Raw genomic sequence first — 25747 nt, 5'->3', positions numbered from 1 at the left:
GTTGTGGGGGAGGAAGGTAAAGGAGATTGTGAGCCGCTTTGAGACTCTTTGGAGTGGAGGGCAGAATATAAATCCAATATCTTCATCTACCTCAAAGGGTGTCTGTTGTGGGGGGGGGAGAGGTAAAGGAGATTGTGAGCCGCTCTGAGACTCTTCGGAGTGGAGGGCGGGATATAAATCCAATATCTTAATCTACCTCACAGGGTGTCTGTTGTGGGGGAGGAAGGGAAAGGAGATTGTGACCCGCTCTGAGACTCTTCGGAGTGGAGGGCGGGATATAAATCCAATATCTTCATCTACCTCACAGGGTGTCTGTTGTGGGGGGAGGAAGGGAAAGGAGATTGTGAGCCGCTCTGAGACTCTTCGGAGTGGAGGGCGGGATATAAATCCAATATCTTCATCTACCTCACAGGGTGTCTGTTGTGGGGGGAGGAAGGGAAAGGAGATTGTGAGCCGCTCTGAGACTCTTCGGAGTGGAGGGCGGGATATAAATCCAATATCATCTTCTTCTTCTAATATTCAAAGGAACTCCTGCTAGAATTCCACTCCTGACTCTACCCAAAACTAAGCAATCATGGTAAATATATATATCCCTCCCTAAGCCCGGATCCGAAATTGTAATGAAATTTTTCTTGGCCCACACCTCTAATATATTAGGGTGAAAGATTCTTACAAACAGGAGGGAGCGTACACTGAATCCCCAGGAGCTGTCACTTTTGAATGCAAGCTCAAGCAGCCCTTCCCAAAGAAGCTCAGAAATGGAGGGTCTTACTTAAAGCCGCCATGCTGATACTGATTCCAGCAAAAGCAGAACCCACAACGAATCTCAAGGCGATGTAGACGTACAAATTGGGCGCAAAGCCGGCCCCGATGCCAAAGGAACCCATCAAGAGAAGAGCGAGCAAGATCATGTTTCGGCTCCCGATCCTGGGGTGAAGAAATGCAAGGAGTTCTGTAGCGGAAGGTCATTTCTTAGACACAAGCACACATGGCATGCGCACAGGTACATTTCAGCTTTCTAGCTTTAGAAAGGGGCAATGGAAGGACACGTGGAATCAAAGGGGAGGGATGGTGGCTCAGTGGTAGAGCATCTGCTTGGTAAGCAGAAGGTCCCAGGTTCAATCCCCGGCATTGCCAACTAAAAAGAGTCCTGTCAAATAGGCATGAAAAGCCTCAGCTTGAGACCCTGGAGAGCCGCTGCCAGTCTGAGTAGACAATACTGACTTTGATGGACTGAGGGTCTGATTCAGTAGAAGGCAGCTTCATGTGTTCATAAAGAGGCAGCACAAGGTCCCCCCTCAGTTTCATAGCTCTTGTAGGAGCTTTATTTACTAACTTTGGTGTCAAGGCAAGGCAAGGCAAGGAAAGGTCCCCTGTGCAAGCACCAGTCGTTTTCAACTCGAGGGTGACGTTGCTTTCACAACATTTTCACGGCAGACTTTTTACGCGGTGGTTTTGCCATTGTCTTCTCCAGTCATCTACACTTTCCTCCCAGCAAGCTGGGGACTCATTTTACTGACCTCGGAAGGATGGAAGGCTGAGTCAACCTCGAGCCGGCTACCTGAAAATCCAGCTTCCGCCGGGGATCGAACTCAGGTCGTGAGCAGAGCTTAGGACTGCACTACTGCAGCATTAACACTCTGCTCTTTGTATAAGAGAGATGCAAATGATGGTCAGTGATTTATATGGCTTTTTTCGAGCAGGAACACACAGGGACACAGTTCTGGCTGGCTTGGCATCAGGGGTATGGCCTAATATGCAACTAAGTTCCTGCTGGGCTTTTCTACAAAAAAAAGTCTTAATGGTACATGTGTATTGCAAGGCATGAACATGGTACATGCTGCAAGACATGAACAAATATTATACACATATCTTTTTTGAAACTCGTAATACTTTCTTTGCACAGAAAGATAAGATACATATGTATGCACTTTACGACACGACCGTGCTAGAAGGAGACTTTTTTTAAAAAAATAAAAGCTGGGAATAACAGCCCCCATAAGACCAGCGCAGGGAAAAGTTAAGGAATTGGTTTTTTATACCAGTGGGAGAAGGAAACACGCATGCACCATATAAATCACCGACTACCGTTTGCATCCTTATGCATCTCTCTTTGCCTTGACAGCAAGGTTAGTAAGTACAGCTCCTACAACAGCTATGAAACTAAGGGGGAACCCCCTCTTTAATTTTGTCCCTCCTTCCTCAGCTCCTGTGCTCTCTTTCCCTGCTCTCAGTCTCTGGGTGACCTCTGTGGTGGAGTAGAAGAGCTTGCAAGCTTGCCTATTTCCCCCTTCTTCCCCACTTCACACATAGTAGAAATGGCCACCTGCCTATGGGTCAGCATTCAGAGGCTGACTGAGGTCCAGATGCTAAACATGCTTACTTGAGAGTAAGCCTGCATTAAGTTCCCCCTCGACCTCCGGGAGCCACATAATATGCGTGAAAGAGCTACAGGGGACTCCTGAGCTCCAGTTTGGCCACCCCTGCTATACATTAAAACACTAAATGGACCCCTGCTAACTTCATATGCTTCCTAAGACAGAAAGATCCATAATTACGACCATTTTGTAGAAAAATAGATGGTGGAACTCATTAGCATAACTCATTAGCATATGCCCCCCCACCAGGCAAAAGCAACCTGATGAAAGAAAAGAGAGCCCTGGGCAAGCAAGGCCTGCTTGGACTAGCTAGAGATCCAACCAGCCCAAGCAGGCCTCGCTCACCTGGGGCTCTCCTTGACCACACACCCCCAGTCAAAAGACCAGCAAGCCACCCACTACCCAAAATCACATAAGAAGTAGAGAATGGGTGGCACGGGCTTCTCCAGAGGTTCATGAGGGCTGTAGGGGGCGTGGCAAAGCTCCTGGTGGCTGGCTGGCTGCCCGCTCTCCTAATCCAGGGATTGTTATGCAGCTGCACCTCCTATTCAATGGACAAGGTGGGTGGGGAAAAGGAGGGGGAACCGTCAGAAAGGGTCAGGAGCTGCGCTCCTGTGAGCTCCTGCTGAATCTGAGGCCCGATTATGACAACCCAATGCAGGATTCTACATTTCAGGAGGACCGCTTGGAGAATGCAGTGAGTCTTTTGAACAGTGATAATTGCCCACATGCAGCAAAAATTAATTTAGGGAAGGTAAGCCAGTCAACAATGGGGGATGGTCCGAATGGGAGACCCTCGGAGAAGCCCCCATGAATTGCTTGGGTGCCACGAAAGAAAAGCTGGAGACAGTCATAGCTCAACTAAAGGCTGGCTCGTGCGGGGTCCAGTCCACGCAAGAAGAGGAGAGATTCCTTTTCGGTCGGGTTCTTGGTCGCAGTAGCACGCTTCTGCTTTTAAGGCACACCCATAGAACACAGCCCTCAATGCGTGTTTTCGTGTGCAACCAGAAGAACAGGAAAGGTTCCTAGGAAAGGAACCTTTTGCATTATTTATTCCACCCCCTTGCAAAGGATGAAGTGAGCTAGAAACTCAAGATTCTTTGGCAGATGCAGCCTGTGCTTGGAACAGTAAGGACGCCTGTGGCAGAACAAGTGTGGAAACAGGGAGGGCACCAGGCCAGGGCCATAGCCAGGATTTCATGTTTGGTGCGGCCCACAGCAAGATTCGTTGTTTGCGGGGTGGGGGGGCAGTGGCCATTTTACATTCTAAACCACTGCCTACCAGATAATGTTACTTCGCTGTCATTGGATCTTAAATCTGTACCATGTTGCATTCTGGGCCACTGCCTCCCAGCTATGTATGGCTCTGCTCAGCTCTGTATAGCTTTGCTCCCTGTGCCGGATTCCTTGTTTGATGAAGTGTGCTTAAGAGCACACGAAAGCTGACGTTCTCAATAAAAACTGGTCGGTCTTAAAGGTGCAACTTGACTCCTGCTTTGTTCAGCTGCTTCCAATGGAGGGGCCGTGCAGTTGGAAGGGGGGATTGAAAGGATGAGCCTCCTCCCTGGACCCCACTTTAGCTACAGGCCTGCACAAGGCCAAACCTGAAGTGCTACTAGGGTTGCCAATCCCCAGGTGGAAGCAGGGGATCACCTGGTTTGGAGACCTTCCCCCCCCCCCCCGCTTCAGGGTCATCAGAAAGCGGGGGGAGGGGAGGGAAATGTCTGCTGGGAACTCAATTATTCCCTATGGAGATTTATTCCCATAGAAAATCATGGAGAATTGATCTGCGGGTATCTGGGGCTCTGGGGGGGCTGTAATTTGGGGTAGAGGCACCAAATTTTCAATATAGTATCTAGTGCCTCTCCCCAAAATACCCCCCACGTTTCAGAAAGATTGGACCAGGGGGTCCAATTCTATGAGCCCCAAAAGAAGGTGCCGCCATCCTTCATTATTTCCTATGGAAGGAAGGTACTGAAAAGGCGTGCCGTCCCTTTCAATGTGATGGCCAGAACTCCCTTTGGAGTTCAATGATGCTTGTCACAGCCTTGATCTTGGCTCCACCCCAATGTCTCCTGGCTCCACCCCCAAAGTCTCCTGGCTCCACCCCCAAAGTCCCCAGATATTTATTGAATTGGACTTGGCATGTGAAAACCCTGACACAACAGATTCATTTCAGGGTAGCAGGAGCAGGGACCAGGCTGGCCCTCGACTGTCCGCCCCCTAGGCAAGGCTAGCTTCTGGTGCCCTCCCCAGCAGTGATAATGTCACATGGGGGGCATCCCCAGGGCTTTTTTTGTAGCAGGAACTCCCTTGCATATTAGGCCACACCCCACTGATGTAGCCAATTCTCCTGGAGCTTACAGAAGGACCTGTAAGAAGAGCCCTGTAAGCCCTTGGAGGATTGGAGACATCAGTGGGGGTGTGGCCTAATATGCAAAGGAGTTCCTGCTACAAAAAAAGCCCTGGGGATGCCCAATTTGGCACCCCAGAAGGCCGGTGCCCTAGGCATTTGCCTCTGTGGAGAAACGCCATCTTAGTTGGGAGGGAACATGAAACTGCTAAGCAGGCTTTGGCCTAGCCTCCCTCCAACCCCCCTCCCTTCCAGAGTTAAACCATCAACACTAGGGGGAAAACCTCCTAGAGAGGCAGGAAGTTCTTTTGTTCTTGGTATTGGAGTTAGCAGGAAGAGAAGCAGTCCTCAACTGGCGCTGGAAGGAGGAGGTTGTAAGCATGGGGGCTCCTGCATGTGGGATAGGCCTACTCAGGAAAAGGAGGCTCCCAGGCAGTCAGACCAAGTAAGTCACCCACAAGGCAGGCCAAGTTTAGACCAGGGACAGTAGGATGCGTTTATAACCACCTTTTCTTTGTCATGCTGTTTGCTGTGCGGGTGCTGTGCTGTGTTAACCTCTTACATGCAACTGTTTTTGTTTTGTTCTTCTTTTCTTTTCTTCTTTTCTTTTAATTAAATATTTTTACTGTTTTGAATGCTGGCAGTCGAACTCTGTACCACATAGATCCCGACCGCTTAGACCACGCTGCTTTATGAAGGGGGCCCCAGGGAAGGGGGAAGGCATGCAGTTGGATAAGGTGCCAATCCTCCAGGGGTTCCCCAAAGAAGTGCTGAGGTCTCTGTGATACCCAAGTACAGGGTGGCAGAGGACCTTGAGGCCTGGCCTCAGAGCTGTAGAGGGGGATTGGGAGTCCTGTTCCTCTCAATCTGAACCCCTAGACTGAGCAGGTGGTGGCAGCGAGCCCAAGTGGCCGGAGGAGAAATAGCTCCCTCCAGGAGTTGGCGACTCAGCAAGGAGTTGACAGGACTGGGTCTGAAGGCAGAATCGGGCCGGTTCCGTCACAGCCTCGTTTACCTAGTGGCAGGGCCAGCCCTGAGTGGGGAAAGCGCAGTCAAATTGTCGCAGAGATGTGTGCGTCCTTACCTGTCGCTCAGCGGCCCAAAGATCACAGCTCCAGCGAGAACACCTGCCATGAGAATGGACTGAGAAATGCTGTTCAAGTTTTCTCGCTCACAGACCAAGTTAAACTAGCAAAAGAAAGACATGCAGAACTGAGCCTCCTATCGGCACCAACATTATATTTTTCCTTCAGCATACAGCAACTCCCTTTTCTCCTTTGGCTCACCTTTTCATCTTGGAGGGCAAACCATTCCCCTTAATGTGTTTCAATATCATTGGAAGCCGGATAACTCCCTAGACTGGTGGAGCTTAGCCTCAGTTGGAATGGCTATAAAACGGCTGTTTCTGTTTCCCTGAACTGAATTTCTAGTAGCCATTGATAAAAGCTGGGAATAACAGTCCCCATAAGACCAGCATAAGATTCTCCTCTGTGAATCTCTCTAATCCTCTTTTAAAGCTGTCTGTGCCTGTCACCATCATGACATCCTCTGGCAGAGAATTCCACATTTTAATCACTCTGTGTCAAGGGGTATTTCCTTTTGTATGTCCTGAACCTTTTGCCCATCAGCTTCATTGGGTGCCTTTGATTTCCAGTCTTTCAAGAGAGGGAGAAAAAGTGCTCTTTGTCAATTCTCTCCACCCAATGCACAATCTTATAAGCCTCTATCATCTGCCCACCCACCCCCTGCCCCAGCCATCTCTTTTCTAAACTGAAAAGTCCCAGACTCTTAAACCTTTCTTCATAGGGAAGGGGCTCCAACCCCTCATTATCTTGGTTGCCCTCCTCTGTACTTTTTCCAGCTCTGCCATGTCCTTCTGGAGATCTGGTAACAAGAACTGTACACACTATTCTGAATGATGCTGTGCCATAGTCTAGATCAGGAGTGTCAAACGTTCACCCGGGGGCCAAATCAGGTCCCTGAAGGGGGTCCTATCAGGCCTGCAAGCAACTCACTGTCGTCTGATTCCTTCTCCCTCTCTTGCTTCCTTCTGCATCACAGCTTGCTTTGCCAGGCTTGCTCTATCCCACAGGGAGCTACAGAACAATGCTCCTCCCTTGGGGAGGAAGTGGGGGAAGGATAGCTTGCTTTGCCAGGCTCTCTCAGTTGAACAGCAGAGCTACTGAGCCAAGCCTCTCTTCCTTCTGTTGGGTGAGGTTCAACAAGCTAGTGAGGTGGATTAGGCTGAGTCTGTGTGTTTGTCTGTGTCCTTTATAAAGTTTATATCTCTACTACCTGGCATTACATTTTATGACACACACGGCACAGCCCAAAAAGGTCATATTTATGTCAGATCAGGCCCTCATAACAAATGAGTTTGACACCCCTGGTCTAGATCTACACAATGGCATTATAATCCATCAAAATGAAGGCTTTTGTGGACGCCAGAAGGGCTAAGAAATTTCCCAGTTGGTTAGATAGCTGAAACCTCAACATAGTCATAAGAACATAAGAGAAGCCATGTTAGATCAGGACAATGGCCCATCCAGTCCAACACTCTGTGTCACACAGTGGCAAAAAAAAAAAATTTATACACACACACACACACTGTGGCTAATAGCCACTGATGGACCTCTGCTCCATATTTTTATCTAAACCCCTCTTGAAGGTGGCTATGCTTGTGGCCGCCACCACCTCCTGTGGCAGTGAATTCCACATGTTAATCACCCTTTGGGTGAAGAAGTACTTCCTTTTATCCGTTTTAACCTGTCTGCTCAGCAATTTCATCGAATGCCCACGAGTTTTTGTATTGTGAAGTATTGCGAAGTCCTGGAAGTTTTTTTTTTAATTATTTACCTCAATTTTTTTTTATATTTTACCTCAGACATTATATTTTTACCTCACATAAAGACAAGATTTACCTCATACGAGATGCCCCCATAACCCCTCAGAATTAGATGATTTAGCCAAATAGGACAGAATCAATTGATGGAGTTTAGCAGCATTAATACCAATATAGGTATGAAATGACAAAATTACTAGTTTAGTAGCAGACGAAAAGGCTGGTTGCAAGTGAACTTGATTCATCTTTTCTAGCTCTTATAACTGTGTATAAGGTAAGGTAACTGGAAAATTTTGCATGTGAAAGTGAATTAGTAAAAAGGGATGGTAAATTTAGTTTAACTGGTATTGTAGCAGTTACATGGCTACTGCGGGGGTTATATTTTTCAAGCTGCAGATTTCTGTCTGATTCCTGCATGGTCCAGTTTGCTAGAACGGAGTCCATTGGAAAAGAAGTGGATGAGAAGAGTCCTATACCTTGGTAGACCTGAGAAGTGGTAAGCAAGAACTCACCACAAAGAGATCCAAGGGAGAATTAATTGTTTAACTGAATGCAGACAGATTATGTGTAATCTGTTGCATTTCCTGCTCACCACTGCATTGATGGATTAATTTTATTGCATTGATCTATATGGCAGAAGAGTTGAGTTAAATATCTATTTTGAATTTTAAATCAACTTGTCCTTCAAGTTCTGTTCCCGAATTAGCACTGTGGAACTCATGCAGATACAGGTTATACAGCATTCCAGGTTGGCTTGCCGGGTACCTGCTGGAGGTGGGCAAACTCTGGCACTTACAGCTGCCACCCCCTGCTGCTTGGTTGGGCAGTGGGTGGAAGCAGGTTGGCCAACCTGGGGAAGGAGGGAGCAGCAATCATTGTTGCTGTACAATCTAGGGTTGCCAGCCTCCAGGCAGGGCCTGGAGATCCCCCACTTATATATAGGGTTGCCAAGTCCAATTCAAGAAATATCTGGGGACTTTGGGGGTGGAGCCAGGAGACATTGGGGGCAGAGCCAGGAACAAGGGTGTGACAAGCATAACTGAACTCTAAGGGAGTTCTGGCCATCACATTTAAAGGGACAGCACACCTTTTTAAAAGTCTTCCTTCCATAGGAAATAATGGATAGGGGCACCTTCTTTTGGGGCTCATAGAATTGGACCCCCTGGTCTCATCGTTTTGAAACTTGGGGGGTATTTTGGGGAGAGGCACCAGATACTATACTGAAAATTTGGTGCCTCTAACTTAAAAAACAGCTCCCCCAGAGCCCCTGAAACCACCCGATCAATTCACCATTATACCCTATGAGAATCGATCTCCACATAGGGAATAATGAAGTGCTCAGCAGACGTTTCCCTCCCCCCCACACACCCTATTTCTGGCGACTCTGAAGCGAGGGATTGGCCTCTCTACTCACGAGTTGCTGCCAACTTCTTCCAAGTAACACAGCCACCCCATCCCAAGAGGAAGCCTTTCCAATGGGAAACTGAAGCCTGCGGAGGTGGAAAGTCACATGGTGGCTTTGGGGGCGGGGCCTCCTCCCGCCGGCCAGCTGACTGGGGGTGGGAAGGAGCCTGGGAAAGCGGAAGAATCCCCGCTGGGACCTTGGGATTGGCAAGCCTACTTATATAGCTGATCTCCAGCTGGCAGAGATCAGCTCCCCGGGAGAAAATGGCTGCTTGGAAGGGTGGACTCTATGGCATTGCTCCATGCTGAGGCCCCTCTTCTCCCCAAACCCCGCCCTCTCCTGAATCCACCCCCCAAATCTCCAGGTATTTCCCAACACAGACTTGGCAACTTTGCTTTGAACTGGCTTTTGATGAAGTTGCCAGGAAGGGACTGGAATACTTATGTGGTAGTTTAACCCCCAAGGACTAGCTGGGAGTCACTGACTGGACGGTTACCAGGAGAGTTAGATAAAATGTTCTCAGCTCTTATCACCTTGTATAAAGGCTATGTTTTCCAAGCTGCAGACTGCTCTCTATTCACTTGTGCTATCCAGTTTGTTAGAACTGAATTACTTTTGCAAAAGGAATGCAGGAAAGGCACCTTGGTGGATTGGAAGAGAAGTTTGATTTGGCTCATTGAGAGTCAGCTTAGTGTAGTGGTTAAGTGTGCGGACTCATATCTAGAGAACTGGGTTTGATTCCCCACTCCTCCGCTTGCAGCTGCTGGAATGGCCTTAGGTCAGCCATAGTTGTGAAGTGAGCAGACTCTTATCTGGGAGAACCAGGTTTGATTCCCCACTCCTCCGCTTGCAGCTGCTGGAATGGCCTTGGGTCAGCCATAGTTGTGAAGTGAGCAGACTCTTATCTGGGAGAACCAGGTTTGATTCCCCACTCCTCCGCTTGCAGCTGCTGGAATGGCCTTGGGTCAGCCATAGTTGTGAAGTGAGCAGACTCTTATCTGGGAGAACCAGGTTTGATTCCCCACTCCTCCGCTTGCAGCTGCTGGAATGGCCTTGGGTCAGCCATAGTTGTGAAGTGAGCAGACTCTTATCTGGGAGAACCAGGTTTGATTCCCCACTCCTCCGCTTGCAGCTGCTGGAATGGCCTTGGGTCAGCCATAGGTAGCTGTCCTTGAAAGGGCAGCTTCTGGGAGAGTCCTCTCAGCACCACCCACCTCACAGAGTGTCTGTTGTGGGGTGGGAAGATAAAGGAGATTGTGACCCATTCTGAGATTCAGAGTGAAGGGTGGGATTTGAAACCAGTATCTTCTGAAGAAGTGTGTATGCATGTGAAAGCTTTCAGTTTGAATATAACTTTGTTGGTCATAAAGGTGCCACTGGATTCAGGCTTTGTCCTGCAAGAACCAATTATTTAATTGAAGTCAGTGGCACAGCTCCGTTCTCTGGTCTATCCATGTTTCTACCTACCAGGGCCCTGGTATTGTTCTATGCTGTGCTGAGTTTTGAATTAAAGAAATCCTGCTTAAATTAATTTCTCTTGCAAGTTTTATTCCTGATGTAGCTCAACAGAACCCACATGGACATAGCTTATAGTACTACCAAGATGCAAGGTCATTACAGAAAGCAGATAAAAATTCAAAATCATACTGGATATTACAAAATAGAGGTGGGGAGAGAGAGAAAAAGAGACGTTTCAGCCATGCTTTTAAAGGGGGGGGGGAGAAAAAGAGAAAGAAATAAGAGATGTTTCTGGGCATGATTTTTAGCAAGAATGGTAGAGACAATAAGCCTTAAAATCATGGCCTGAAATAGCTCTCTTTTTTTCCTCTCCTCTCTCCCTTTCCCTTTTGTAATATTTATCCTGATAAAGAGTTCAGTTGAATTTGAAAGTGTGCGTGTTATTTTGTGTCATTTTTTATTGGTCCTAATAAAAGGTGCACCCTTTGGCGCAGAGTGGTAAAGCTGTAGTACTACAGCCAACTCTCTCTGTTCACGACCTGAGTTCGATCCTGGCAGAAGCTGGGTTCAGGTAGTTGGCTCGAGATTGACTCAGCCTTCCATCCTTCGAGGTTGGTCAAATGAGTCCCCAGCTTGCTGGGGGGAAAGTGTAGATGACTGGGGAAGGCAATGGCAAACCACCCCGTAAAAAGTCTGCCATGAAAACGTCATGATGCGACGTCACCCCAGAGTCGGAAACGACTGGTGCTTGCACAGGGGACTACCTTGACCTTTTTAATAAAAGGTATTACATGGATTGTGCTTTATTTTTGCATTAAAGGCAGGCTAAGTGTTTCATTTTCCAGTAGCTTTAGCACCCTAGTGTCCCAATGTGATAGTTGAAAACAAATCAGCCAGTATCATAATGCCCCCATATAAATCAATGGTGTGGTCTCATTTGGAGTACTGTGTGCAATTCTGGTCACCGCATCTCAAAAAGGATATTATAGCATTGGAGAAAGTCCAGAAAAGGGCAACTAGAATTATTAAAGGTCTGGAACACTTTCCCTATGAAGAAAGGTTCAAACGCTTGGGGCTCTTTAGCTTGGAGAAACGTAGACTGCGGGGTGACATGAGAGAGGTTGACAAGATTATGCATGGGATGGAGAAAGCAGAGAAAGAAGTCCTTTTCTCCCTTTCTCACAATACAAGAACTCAATGAAATTGCTGAGCAGTCGCGTCAGAACTGATAAAAGGAAGTCCTTCTTCACCCAAAGGGTGATTAACATGTGGAATTCACTGTCACAGGAGGTGGTGGCGGCTACAAGCATAGCCAGTTTCAAGAGGCGATTGGATAAAAATATGGAGCAGAGGTCCATCAGTGGCTATTAGCCACAGTGTGTGTGTGTGTGTGTGTGTGTGTGTGTGTGTGTGTGTATTTTGGCTGCTGTGTGATACAGAGTGTTGGACTGGATGGGCCATTGGCCTGATCCAACATGGCTTCTCTTATGTTCTTATGTGTCACAGAGTGTTGGACTGAATGGGCCATTGGCCTGATCCAACATGGCTTCTCTTATGTTCTTATAATGTATCCCATGATGATGCACTGCATCTGTACTAAAAGAAAAGGAATTCTAGTTACGTTCCAGGTTTTTTTGTACCTTAAGGAAACTCCGGGCGTTTTTGCACTGACCTTAATCGGCAGCGACATCCCTCTTCACCGTGCAGCGTCTGCGCGGATTTCGCACTAATTGCTCCTCAGAACCCGGAAGAGCCGCAAAGTCCCGCGACTTTTGCGTCGCAAATGTAAACTGGCCAAAAACCAGCTTACATTTGCGATGCAGAAGCCACAGGACTTTGCGGCTCTTCCGGGTTCTGCGGAGCAATTAGTGCGAAATCCGCGCAGACGCTGCGCGGTGAAGAGGGAGGTCGCTCCCGATTAAGGTAAGTGCGAAAACGCTCTCCCTCTCACTGCTTCTATGTTCCCTGTTCAGTCTAGCTTTCCATCCAAAGTTTCTTTGGAACGGTATCAGGAGAACACTAATTTGAAATCTAAAACAATTCCCATGTGTAGGCTGCGTACGAATCACTGAATCATTTCAAAAGAGAATCTTGGAATTCAGGAAGGGCCGCAGCTCAGTCGCGCGGAACCTGCTTTGCAATGCAGAATGTCCCAGAGTCAATTTTTGGCATCCCCAGTTAAAGGTGAAAGTGTCAGGAAACACCTTTCCCTGCCTGAGAGCTGCGACCAGTCGGAATATGCAACCCCTGGACCAAAGGTCAAACGTCATATAAAGCAGCTTCTTAGATTAACAGATCTAAAGTACACACCTCTGTAAGCAACGTCGGCCGAACCGTTTCAGGATACACCCAGCCGTCTCGGCATTTTTCTGTGGAATTGAACTGAATCGACTGATTCGCTTGAACGGGAGAAAACATGTGGCAGGCGTCAAGAGATCCGTCGGGTTTCCTCGGGATTGTCAAGTTCACCTTCTGCTCTTGGGTTAAGTTCAAGTCGAGTTTGCTGATCCAGCTCGTGTTGCAATGGTGAGGCACTTCGGTGACAATGAACACTTGGCCAAACATGTGAAAGGGAGTGAGGAAATTGGGAATGCAGAGGAGGAACACCAGTAACTTCTGGAACCTCCCGAATTCCCCGATCGCCTTCAAGAGGTCTCCGAATTCCATCTTTCTGTTTTCACTGGGGACTGGCATCTGTCTTTGTCACATCCGAGTCCCAGAATTAATGGTTAAACACAATTACAGCTGTAAAGAAATCAAGAGGCAATAATTAATCAAGCTTTGCCTTCTGTTAAACTTATGGGGTCCAATCAGTGTTCCCTCTAAGCTGAGTTAGCGTGAGCTAGCTCACAGATTTTGAGCCTCCAGTTCACACATTTTTGTCTTGGCTCAGGAAGGAGGACCCCAGAGCGCAATAATTTATGCAGTAGCTCACAATTTTAATGCCAGTGGCTCACAAAGTAGAATTTTTGCTCATAAGACTCTGCAACTTAGAAGAAGAAGAAGATATTGAATTTATATCCCGCCCTCCACGCCGAAGAGTCTCAGAGCGGCTCACAATCTCCTTTCCCTTCCTCCCCCACAACAGACACCCTGTGAGGTGGGTGGGGCTGAGAGGGCTCTCACAGCAGCTGCCCTTTCAAGGACAACCTCTGCCAGAGTTATGGCTGACCCAAGGCCATGCTAGCAGATGCAAGTGGAGGAGTGGGGAATCAAACCCGGTTCTCCCAGATAAGAGTCCACACACTTAACCACTACACCAAACTGGCTCTCCACAAGGGAACATTAGAGGGAACATTGGATCCAACCTACCAAGATTAAACCATACTTTTCCTGCAAAGAAATCCTTTGCTTATTGAGCTAAGGCCCTTTTAAGTTTGACCATAGTGAAGCCCCAGATGAAAGAGTGGTCATTATAAGTAAGAAAGGGCGATATGTAACATTCCTAGGTACCTGAGCTACAAATCAGGTCAACAGCTGAAATAAAATAGCGAGTGGTTCAGTGCTTTCATGACTTTTCCTATGAATGTCCTCTTCCTAACCAAGTGTGTTCTTTCTCTGATGTCCTGACGGATTCAGCAGCTAGCACATATAAACAGGACAACCATCCTCTATCTTTTGTGGATTCACTGGATTATTGTGTTTGATTAGTGTTCAACCTTGAATCCAGGGCTTCTTAGGGCATAAGAACATAAGAGAAGCCATGTTGGATTAGGCCAATGGACCATCCAGTACAACACTCTTTGTCACACAGTGGCCAAAAAACCCAGGTGCTATTAGGAGGTCGACCAGTGGGGCCAGGACACTAGAAGCCCTCCCACTGTGCCCGCCCCAAGCACCAAGAATACAGAGCATCACTGCCCCAGACAGAGAGTTCCAACGATAAGCTGTGGCTAATAGCCACTGATGGACCTCTGCTCTATATGTTTATCTAATCCCCTCTTAAAGCTGGCTATGCTTGTAGCCGCCGCCACCTCCTGTGGCAGTAAATTCTATCAGTTAATCACCCTTTGGGTGAAGAAGTACTTCCTTTTTTCAGTTCTAACCTGACTGCTCAGCAATTTCATTGAATGTCCACGAGTTCTCGTATTGTGAGAAAGGGAGAAAAGCACTTCTTTCTCCGTCTTCTCTACCCCGTGCATAATCTTGTAAACTTCTGTCGTGTCATCCCGCAGTCAACGTTTCTCCAAGCTAAAAAGCCCCAAGCGTTTTAACCTTTCTTCACAGGGAAAGTGTTCCAACCCTTTAATCATTCCAGTTGCCCTTTTCTGGACTTTTTACAATGCTATAATTTCTTTTTTGAGGTGCGGTGACCAGAATTGTACACAATATTCCAAATGAGGCCACACCATCAATGTATACAGGGGCATTATGATACTGGCAGAGGAGTGGAGCTCCACTTGGGCTGGCCAGGGCTTTGCCTGGCATGCTGGGGAAGATGAGGGGGGGGGCATCTTTGAACATCTCCCTGATGGCTTCAGCCTTTTCTGGTGCGTGGGCTGCGGCAGGCATGCTGGGGAAGGTATGGAGGAGCTCCTGCTGGGCTTTTTCTACAAAACAAGGAAGGTGAGGGTTGCCAATCCCCAGGTGCGGAAGCAAAAACAAAGAGGGGACAGAGCCCTGATCAGGCTACCTCAAGTTAACCCGAACTCATCAGATCTTGGAAGCTAAGCAGAGTCCGTCATAGTTAGTCCTGGGATGGGAGACCACCCAAGATGTCCAGGGTCGCTACGCAGAAGCAGGCAACGACAACGGCCCCTTGTCTGGAAAACCCCACGAGGTTGTCATCCATCGTCTGCAACTTGACCGCACTTTCCGGCGTGGGGGCTGGTCTTTGGCAATGTGCTCTGCATGTCAACAGCTCCGTCTATCTGCCCATCTATCTAATTTTCATTCTGCCTTAGCATGCTGTTAGTCCTCAGCTGCGTGCTGTTTACCGCCGATGTCTGTAAGACTGTTGACTGGGCTGCTCCTGTTTCGCAACGTGTGTTTTTATGATATTATTTTAACTCTGTTGCTTTATTGTTGTAAGCCGCCCTGAGCCCGCTTGCGGGATAGGGTGGGATATAAATCTAAAAGATTAAATTAAAGGTAATAGGAAATTGCGGTTGTGGTGATAAGGGCCATTGTTAGATGCATCCTCTTACATTGGCTAAGGAATGGTAAGAACATAAGAGAAGCCATGTTGGATCAGACCAATGGCCCATGCAGCCCAACACTCTGTGTCACATAAGAACATAAGAGAAGCCATGCTGGATCAGGCCAGTGGCCCCTCCAGTCCAACACTCTGTGTCACATAAGAACATAAGAGAAGCCATGCTGGATCAGGCCAGTGGCCCCTCCAGTCCAACACTCTGTGTCACATAAGAACATAAGAGAAGCCATGTTGGATCAGGCCAATGGCCCATCCAGTCCAACACTCTGTGTCACATAAGAACATAAGAGAAGCCATGTTGGATCAGGCCAATGGCCCATCCATTACAACACTTTGTGTCACACAGTGGCTAAAAAACCCAAGTGCCTCAGGAGGTCCATCAGTGGGGCCAGGACACTAGAAGCCCTCACACTCTTGCCCCTCCCAAGCACCAAGAATGCAGAGCATCACTCGCCCCAACAATTCGCCGTAGCTAATAGCCACTGATGGACCTCTGCTCCAGAGGTTTATCCAATCCCCTCTTGACGCCGTCTATGCTTGTAGCCGCTGCCACCTCCTGTGGCAGTGAATTCCATGTGTTAATCACCCTTTAGGTGAAGAAATATTTCCTTTTATCCATTCTAACCTCAATTTCATGGAGTGCCCACAAGTTCTTGTATTGTGAGAAAGAGAGAAAAAGAGTTCTTTCTCTACCTTCTCTGTCCCATGTATAATCTTGTAAACCTCATGTCTATCACTTCTGAACATTACATGGGGTGGATTAGTTGAAAGAGGAGCCTGTAGAAACTGCTGGGTCATTCCAGAGATGGAAGTTGGGATCAGAAATTACCTTTGATTGTGGTCCTGGTTTGGCCTTGAGGGCCTTGTTGAACCCCCAATGATGTGCTCTATGGGTGCTAATGGTTCCCAGCAGATGGTCTCTTGATGGCCTCTGTATGCACTAGTTCTTTTAACCCTATACCCCCTTTATCTAAGTTCTCAAATTATTTCCTGCACATTTTTGTCATAATCCTGCAGTCCTGCTGTAAATTGGGCCTTCATGATTTTCATATTTACAGATGGGGAACTGAGGCTGTAAAGGATAAGAGCCAGTTTGGTGTAGTGATAAAGTGCGTGGACTCTTATCTGGGAGAACCAGGTTTGATTCCCCACTCCTCCACTTGCACCTGCTGGAATGGCCTTGGGTCAGCCATAGCTTTCGTAGGAGTTGTCCTTGAAAGGGCAGCTGCTGGGAGAGCTCTCTCAGCCCCACCCACCTCACAGGGTGCCTGTTGCAGGGGGGGAAAGGTAAAGTAGATTGTGACCGCTTTGAGACTCTGAGATTCAGAATATAGGGTGAGATATAAATCCAATGACGTCTTGTTCTTCTTCTTCTTCCCTAAACCTACTCAGGGGAGGGAAGGCAGCATGGTACAGCCTGATCTTGTCAGATCTCAGAAGCTAAGCAGGGTCAGCTCTGATTGGTATTTGGATGGAGGACTCTAAGGAAGACTCTGCAGAGGATGGCAATGGCCAACCACCTCTGCTTCTCACTTGCCTTGAAAGCCCCTTGCTGGGGTAACTGTAAGTCTTGGAAGGGAGACCACCAAGGAAGGCTCTGAAGAGGAAAGCAATGGCTAACCACCTCTGCTTCTCACTTGCTTTGAAAACATCTTGCTGGATTTGCCATAAGTCTTGGATGAGAGACCTCCAAGGAAGACTCTGCAGTGGAAGGCAATGGTCAACAACATCTGCTTCTCCCTTGCCTTGAAAACCTCTTGCTGGGGTAACTGTAATTCTTGGTAGGGAGACCACCTACCTGCAGAGTAGGCTCTGCAGAGCAAAGCAATGGCCAACCACTTCTGCATCTCATTTGCTTTGAAAACATCTTGCTGGATTTGCCATAAGTCTTGGATGGGAGACCACCAAGGAAGGTTATGCAGAAGAAGGCAATGGCAAAACACCTCTGCTTCTCCCTTGCCCTGGAGAATCCTTGCTGGGGTCACCATGTTAAATGAGAGACCTCCAAGGAAAATTCTGCAGAGGAAGGCAATGGTCAACCACCTCTGCTTCTCCCTTGCCTTGGAAACTCCTTGCTGGGGTCACCATAAGTTGGATGGGAGACCACCAAGGAAGACTCTATAGGAGAAGGCAATGGCATACCATCTCACTTGCCTTGTGAGTCCCTTGCTGAGGTTGCCATAAGTTTTAAATAGAAGACCACCAAGTAATTATGTGCAGAGGAAGTGCTTCTCACTTGCCTCCATAGTCCCTTGCTGGGGTTGCCATAAGTCTCGGATGGGAGACCACCAAGGAAGACTCTGCAAAGGAAGGCCATGGCAGACCACCTCTGCTTCTCCCTAGCCTTGAAAGCCCCTTGCTGGGGTCGCCACGAGTCAGCTGCAACTTGATGGCACTTTACACACACACAAGTCTACCCAGAATATGGCCAGGATGGGGATCAGATGAAGAACTTTCTTTACTGCTGTCCTACCTCTGTTCCTCAAGTTATATGGAAGAAAGTTTTGAAGTCTGCAAGCCATGTACCCAACTGTCTTATGTAATGCACTCATAATAATGGAGTTGGCATGGGGATTAATGAGTCTGGAATGCACCTTATTTTGAATACTCGATGTAAACAATTAGATTCGCGTCCAGTGGCACCTTAGATACCAACATGATTTCGGGGGCCTACGCTTTCAAGAGTCCAAGTTCCATTGTGTCAGGAGGAATGGAGATCCCTGAGTCCTTCAATCCCTGTCGGAAAGTATGAGGGGCGATGCAAAGAAGGGACTCAGGACGCAAAGGTGTTGTGCACATCGTAATCTGCTTGTTTACAGTGGCGGAGAAATGCTTAGGGCGGAAAATTAGCATCCATAGTGAGATAAGACGTTGGCCAATATTGAACCGATCCTGTTGCACATGCTTAATTGCAAGCTATGAAGGTTTCTAAAACCTCAATGTTGTTTAAGACCAAATGGGCCTCTGGCAACCTCTGGGATTTGGGGATGGAGAGAGGTGGGAAGCGGGGAGGGACAGCATTGCTGATGTGGTGATGTCACTTCCGAGTGGTCGCCCGGAAGAAGAAGAAGATATTGGATTGATATCCCGCCCTCCACTCCGAAGGGAGGGACGGTGGCTCAGTGGTAGAGCATTGCTTGGTAAGCAGAAGGTCTCAGGTTCAATCCCCGGCATCTCCAACTAAAAAGGGTCCAGGCAAGTAGGCGTGAAAAACCTCAGCTTGAGACCATGGAGAGCCACTGCCAGTCTGAGTAGACAATACTGACTTTGATGGACCAAAGGTCTGATTCAGTATAAAGCAGCTTCACATATATGTTGAAGAGTCTCAGAGCGGCTCACAATCTCCTTTCCCTTCCTCCCCCACAACAGACACCCTGTGAGGTGGGTGGGGCTGGAGAGGTCTCTCTCAGCAGCTGCCCTTTCAAGGACAACCTCTGCCAGAGCTATGGCTGACCCAAGGCCATGCTAGCAGGTGCAAGTGGAGGAGTGGGGAAGTTCTCCCAGATAAGAGTCCTCACACTTAACTGCTACACCAAACTGGCTCTCCATCATTCAGCGTCACTACATCAGCAATGGCTTAGGCATTTCTCCAATCTCTATAGTTATGACCATAAGGACTGGGAAAATTCCTAGAGTGTCACAGGTGTGACAACCTTTTGTGGCCCTTTCTTATATGCCGAAGGAAATGTTGATCACCACTGTGGGGTCAGGAAGCAATTTTTCTCCAGACCAGCTTGATCAGGGATCCTGGAGGGTTTTTGCCGTCTTCTTGGCATGCAACAAGGGTCACTGGGAGTGTGTATGGGAGATGTATTTATGAATTCCCTGCATTGTGCAGGGAGTTGGACTAGATGACCCTGGAGGTCCCTTCCAACTCTATGATTCTATGAACTGGAAATGAGGTTGGCATGTCTGTGATGTCATACGCCCCCCCCCCAATTTCTCCTGCTGCTCAACTGCTCAAGAGCATACAGGGCGGTTCTATACATCACTCACTTAAAATCCTGCCCCAGAATCAACCTTAACATATGCCATTGACGATAAGGCTTGATAGAAAGTAGGTGCCCAGGTTTCTGTTTCTGGCACCGGCTGACACATAGGGTTGCCAACGTGTGGCAGAGAAATCCAAAGCACAAGGCTTTCTGTGGAAACCAGCCTCCACACAACCAACAAACTCACCAAACAATTCAGCAATTACAAAAGCATATATTAGCTCATGATAGACCATACAATTAGTTCTTAGCAAAAAAGGGAACGTGTTCACCAAGAATCAATCCAGTCTTTATAGCAATCATAGCTCGGTTCATTCCATTACAACATTGAAAGACACTTGAATAGCATTATTCAAGTGCCTTTCAATGTTGTAATGGAATGGCATTTTTTGCCCAGGGTATGAAAATGTTGCAAAAAGGATTTTTGCAGCTCGAAGAAGCCTGTGCAAAACGAGGGTTCCAGTACGACCTTGTTCTTTTCAACCTTTCGGATTGCTGGCTGCATATATCGAGAGACGTCGATCAATTGCACAACTATTTCACCAGGATTCCTTGGAATGAACTGAGCAATGATTGCTATAAAGATTAGGTTGATTCTGTGGTGGAGCTCATCCAGGGATTGTTATGCAGCTGCACCTACTGTTCAATGGGCAAGGAGGTGGAACTCTCAGAAGGAGGAGGTGGAACTCTCAGAAAGGTTCAGGAGCTGTGCTCCTGTGAGCTCCCTGGTGTGGCCTAATATGCAAAGGAGTTCCTGCTGCAAAAAAAGGCCCTGATCGTGGATAAATAAATTCCCCTTAGTGAGGTGATGGTGGTGGAAAGGTCCATCAAGCCATAGCCAACTTAAGGTGATCCCAGTAGCATTTGCAAGACAAGAGGATGAACAGAGGTGAAATGCCATTGCCTTCTTCTCTGTAGAGGCCCTGGACCTCCTTGGTGGTCTCCCATGATCCAAATACTACCCAGGGCCGATCCTGCCTAGTGTTCAAGATCTGATGAGGCTGGTGAACCTGGGCCCTCCAGATCAGACAGGCTTCCTCAAAAAGTCTCAGCATGAATCAAAGTTGCAGGGGTGGGGAAGGGCTGTGTCTCATGGCGGACATCTCATGTCTTCAGCATCGTAGAACCTGACAGTTGGCTTATCCAGCTTCCATACTTCATGCAGCAATGTGTTCTGTGGCGTTTGCCATTTGTAAATGTGTTTTTTTTCCCCAGAGTAACTCCATAACTTGATTTTTCCTGTATCCAATATTCCTTTGTCGTTTTTATCTTTTCTAAGCAATTTATAACAACTTTCTTTGAAAATAAACAAACCTGTGCTTTCATGACGCGCCTTCCCTTCCTTTCCTTTTATATCCTTAGAAGCTCATCGAGTCACAGCTCTTGAGCAAAAGGAGATACTTGCTTCTCATTTTCCTGATGCAAGAGCTTAAAGGACTGAGACAGATTTTGCAATCTCTAAAGTCAAGCTTAGGGTCATAAGGACATAAGAGAAGCCATGTTGGATCAGGCCAAAGGCCCATCCAGTCCAACACTCTGTGTCACATAAGAACATAAGAGAAGCCATGTTGGATCAGGCCAAAGGCCCATCCAGTCCAACACTCTGTGTCACATAAGAACATAAGAGAAGCCATGTTGGATCAGGCCAATGGCCCATCCAGTCCAACACTCTGTGTCACATAAGAACATAAGAGAAGCCATGTTGGATCAGGCCAATGGCCCATCCAGTCCAACACTCTGTGTCACATAAGAACATAAGAGAAGCCATGATGGATCAGGCCAGTGGCCCCTCCAGTCCAACACTCTGTGTCACATAAGAACATAAGAGAAGCCATGTTGGATCAGGCCAAAGGCCCATCCAGTCCAACACTCTGTGTCACATAAGAACATAAGAGAAGCCATGTTGGATCAGGCCAATGGCCCATCCAGTCCAACACTCTGTGTCACATAAGAACATAAGAGAAGCCATGTTGGATCAGGCCAATGGCCCATCCAGTCCAACACTCTGTGTCACATAAGAACATAAGAGAAGCCATGTTGGATCAGGCCAGTGGCCCCTCCATTCCAACACTCTGTGTCACATAAGAACATAAGAGAAGCCATGTTGGATCAGGCCAATGGCCCATCCAGTCCAACACTCTGTGTCACACAGTGGCCAAAAAGCCCAGGGGGCATCAGAAGGTCCATCAGTTGGGCCAGGACACTAGAAGCCCTCCCACTGTGCTCCCCCCCCTCCCCGAGCACCAGGAATACAGAGCATCACTGCCTCAGACAGAGAGCTCCAACAATACTCTGTGGCTAATAGCCACTGATGGACCTCTGCTCCATATTTTTATCCAATCCCCTTTTAAAGCTGGCTATGCTTGTGGCCGCCACCACCTCCTGTGGTAGTGAATTCCACACGTTAATCACCCTTTGGGTGAAGAAGGACTTCCTTTTATCCATTTCGACCTGACTGCTCAGCAATTTCATTGAATGCCCACAAGTTCTCCTATTGTGAGAAAGGGAGAAAAGGACTTCTTTCTCTACTTATAGGGTGCTTATAGCAGAGCAAAAGAGCCCAGGTTTCCAGGGTGCAGTGGAACAGTGCGGTGTCTTCATATCGTTATTTCTTATATTCTCAAAAATCCTGCGTTCAAGCAGGGCATGGCAGGATGTCTCTATCCCAGGGGTGGCCAACGGTAGCTCTACAGAGGTTTTGGCCTACAACTCCCATCAGCCCCAGTCATCATGGCCAATGGCTGGGGCTGATGGAAGTTGTAGGCAAAAAAGCATCTGGAGAGCTACCGTTGGCCACTCCTGCTCTATCCTATTAAGGCCACAAGGGGAGATTCTGTCAGAATAGTTACCACAGAATGAGCTGGATTCATGCCAAGGATATTTTAAACTATATACACTTGATTGCCGTTGACAATCTTGACTTTGAAGACAGAACTTCTCTGACAGAAGGTGCAGTTCATAGAATCATAGAGTTAGAAGGGTCATCTAGTCCAGGGGTGGGCAACAGTAGCTCTCCAGATGTTTTTTTGCCTACAACTCCCATCACCCCAACCATTGGCCATGCTGGCTGGAGCTGATGGGAGTTGTAGGCAAAAAACATCTGGAGAGCTACCGTTGGCCACCCTTGCTCTATCCTATTAAGGCCACAAGGGGAGATTCTGTCAGAATAGTTACCACAGAATGAGCTGGATCCTACCAGCTTTCCCATTCGATCCTGCCCAATTCCCCTTCTCACTGCAGCTTCTATCCCACATGGATTCTATATCCAGATGGGCCCCCAAATCCTCCTCTTTTCTCCAGTGGAGAAATTTGTATGCCCCAACCCGGTGTCATTAGGAAGCATCTAAATAAAAAAGGATCCATGCCTGCTAATAACGAACTAATCTTCATGCCAAGGATATTTTAAACTATATACACTTGAGTGACTGATTCAAGATGCCGTTGACTATCTTGACTTTGAAGACAGAACTTCTCTGACAGAAGGTGCAATTCATAGAATCATAGAGTTGGAAGGGTCATCTAGTCCAGGGGTGGCCAACGGTAGCTCTCCAGATGTTCTTTTGCCTACAACTCCCATCACCCCAGCCATTGGCCATGCTGGCTGGAGCTGATGGGAGTTGTAGGGGGGAAAACATCTGGAGAGCTACCATTGGCCACCCCTGATCTAGTCCAACCCCCTGCACAATGCAGGAAACCCAGAAATACCTACCCCAAATTCACAGGATCTTCATCGCTGTCTGATGGCCATCCAGCCTCTGTTCAAAAACCTCCAAGGAAGGAGAGCCCACCACCTCCCGAGGAAGCCTGTTCCACCGAGGAATCACTCTAACGGTCAGGAAGTTCTTCCTAGTGTTGAGCCGGAAACTCTTCTGATTTAATTTCAAGCCATTGGTTCTGGTCCTACCTTCCATTCATAATAGCAACCCAAAAGCAATGCATAATACTCAGACACCTTCCACTGAAATATGATGCACCTAATTGCTCCAAAAAGTACAGGAGTTCTACACTATCACATATACACTACAACCAATTGTTGGACTCCTCTAGTTCCAGTAAGATTCTCAGTATTTCTTGTAGTATCCATGAACTGTCAAATAAATGGATGCAAGCAGGACTTCTTCTAGGGTTGCCAAGTCCAATTCAAGAAATAACTGGGGACTTTGGTGGTGGAGCCAGGAGCAATGGTGTGACAAGCATAACTGAACTCCAAAAGGAGGTCTGGCCATCACATTGAAAGGGACCGCATACCTTTTAAATGCCTTCCCTCCATTGGAAATAATGAAGGATAGGGGCACCTTCTTTGGGGGCTCATAGAATTGGACCCCCTGGTCCAATCGTTTTGAAACTTTGGGTGTATTTTGGGGAGAGGCACTGGCGGCTATACAGAACAATTGGTGCCTTACCTTAAAAAAACCCCAGCCCCCCACTGTTGCACTTCTGATCTCTTTTTGGGACTCACCTTTCATTGCTCAGGACTTGCAGTGCAGGAAGTTTCATTCGCACGGCTGCTGGAGAAATTTGAGCTTGGACTCTTAAAGAACTAGCAGCCAGGACGCAGCCTACACGAAACCGCGCAGCACTCTGCCTTGTTTTCTTTGTTGCAAGTTCATGTTTTCCTATTGCGACTGAGTTGCAGGTCAGATGTGATTTATTTGCAACTGTTTTTCTGCTCTATGAATCTTGCAGTGTGTTGGAACCGTGAGCTTTGTGCTTTATTTTTCTGTGAATCCTCAGGTGGGGGCAGAGGATCCCCCCTGTTTGGAGGCCCTCCCCCCGCTTCAGGGTCATCAGAAAGGGGGGAGGGGAGGGAAATGTCTGCCGGGAACTCTATTATTCCTTATGGAGACTTATTCCCATAGGAAATAATGGAGAATTGATCCCCGAGTATCTGGGGCTCTGGGGGGGCTGTTTTGGTGTTGGTTTGGTGTTGGTTTTTAAGGTGCCACTGGACTCAAATCTAATTGTTTACGTCGAGTATTCAAAGTAAGGTGCATTCCAGACTCATTAATCCTCATACCAGCTCCATTATTATGAGTACATTACATAAGACGGTTGGGTTGCAGACTTCAAAACTTTCTTGTATACAACCTGAGGAACAGAGGTAGCACAGTAGCAAAGAAAGTTCTTCATCTGATTCTCATCCTGGCCATATTCTGGGTAGACTTGTGGGTGTGTAAAGTGCCATCAAGTTGCAGTTGACTCGTGGCGACCCTGGCAAGGGGCTTTCAATGCAAGGGAGAAGCAGAGGTGGTTTGCCATGGTCTTCCTTTGCAGAGACTTCCTTGGTGGTCTCCTATCTGAGACTTATGGCAACCCCAGCAAGGGACTTTCAAGGCAAGGGAGAAGCAGAGATGGTATGCCATTGCCTTCTCCTACAGAGTCTTCCTTGGTGGTCTCCCATCCAACTTATGGTGACCCCAGCAAGGATTTTCTAAGGAAAGGCAGAAGCAGAGATGTTTTGCCATTGCCTTCTTCTGCAGAGCCTTCCTTGGTGGTCTCCCACCCAAGACTTACAACAAATCCAGCAAGATGTTTTCAAAGCAAGTGAGAAGCTGAAGTGGTTGGCCATCGCTTTTCTCTGCAGAGCCTTCCTCGGTGGTCTCCCTACCAAGACTTACAGTTACCCCAGTACGGGGTTTTCAAGGCAAGTGAGAAGCAGATGTGGTTGACCATTGCCTTCCACTGCAGAGTCTTCCTTGGAGGTCTCCCATCCAAGACTTATGGTGATCCCAGCAAGGGGCTTTCAAGGCAAGGGAGAAGCAGAGGTGGTTGGCCATTGCCTTCCTCTGCAGAGCCTTCCTCGGTGGTCTCCCTACCAAGACTTACAGTTACCCCAGTACGGGGTTTTCAAGGCAAGGGAGAAGCAGATGTGGTTGACCATTGCCTTCCACTGCAGAGTCTTCCTTGGAGGTCTCCCATCCAAGACTTATGGCAAATCCAGCAAGATGTTTTCAAAGCAAGCGAGAAGCAGAAGTGGTTGGCCATTGCTTTCCTCTGCAGAGTCTTCCTTGATGGTCTCTCTTCCAAGACTTATGGCAACTCCAGCAAGGGACTTTGGAGGCAAGTGAGAAGCACTTCCTTTGCACAATCTTACTTGGTAATCTTCTATGTAAGACTTATGGCAACCCCAGCAAGGGGCTTTTAAGGCAAGTGAGAAGCAGAAA

At 47.7% G+C, this 25747-nt stretch overlaps 1 protein-coding gene across 1 annotated transcript in view; it reads right to left on the bottom strand.

Annotated features, from left to right (window-relative positions):
- The window catches only part of LOC132578239 (solute carrier family 22 member 13-like), a 45091-nt gene extending 31913 nt beyond the window's left edge, over positions 1–13178 (bottom strand). Inside the window, exons 1-3 of the mRNA XM_060248150.1 lie at positions 12747–13178; positions 5816–5919; positions 773–927 (exon numbers count right to left, since the gene is read on the bottom strand). Coding sequence (XP_060104133.1) covers positions 773–927; positions 5816–5919; positions 12747–13130 — 643 coding nt within the window. The 5' untranslated portion in view covers positions 13131–13178. The remainder of the gene's footprint in view (positions 1–772; positions 928–5815; positions 5920–12746) is intronic.
- Positions 13179–25747: the final 12569 nt, after the last annotated feature.

Source organism: Heteronotia binoei, chromosome 10 (genome assembly GCF_032191835.1).
Source record: "Heteronotia binoei isolate CCM8104 ecotype False Entrance Well chromosome 10, APGP_CSIRO_Hbin_v1, whole genome shotgun sequence".
In the NCBI taxonomy this organism is placed as follows: Eukaryota; Metazoa; Chordata; class Lepidosauria; order Squamata; family Gekkonidae; genus Heteronotia; species Heteronotia binoei.
Note: the sequence above shows the minus strand (reverse complement) of the source record. Positions and strands in the feature narration are given on the sequence as shown.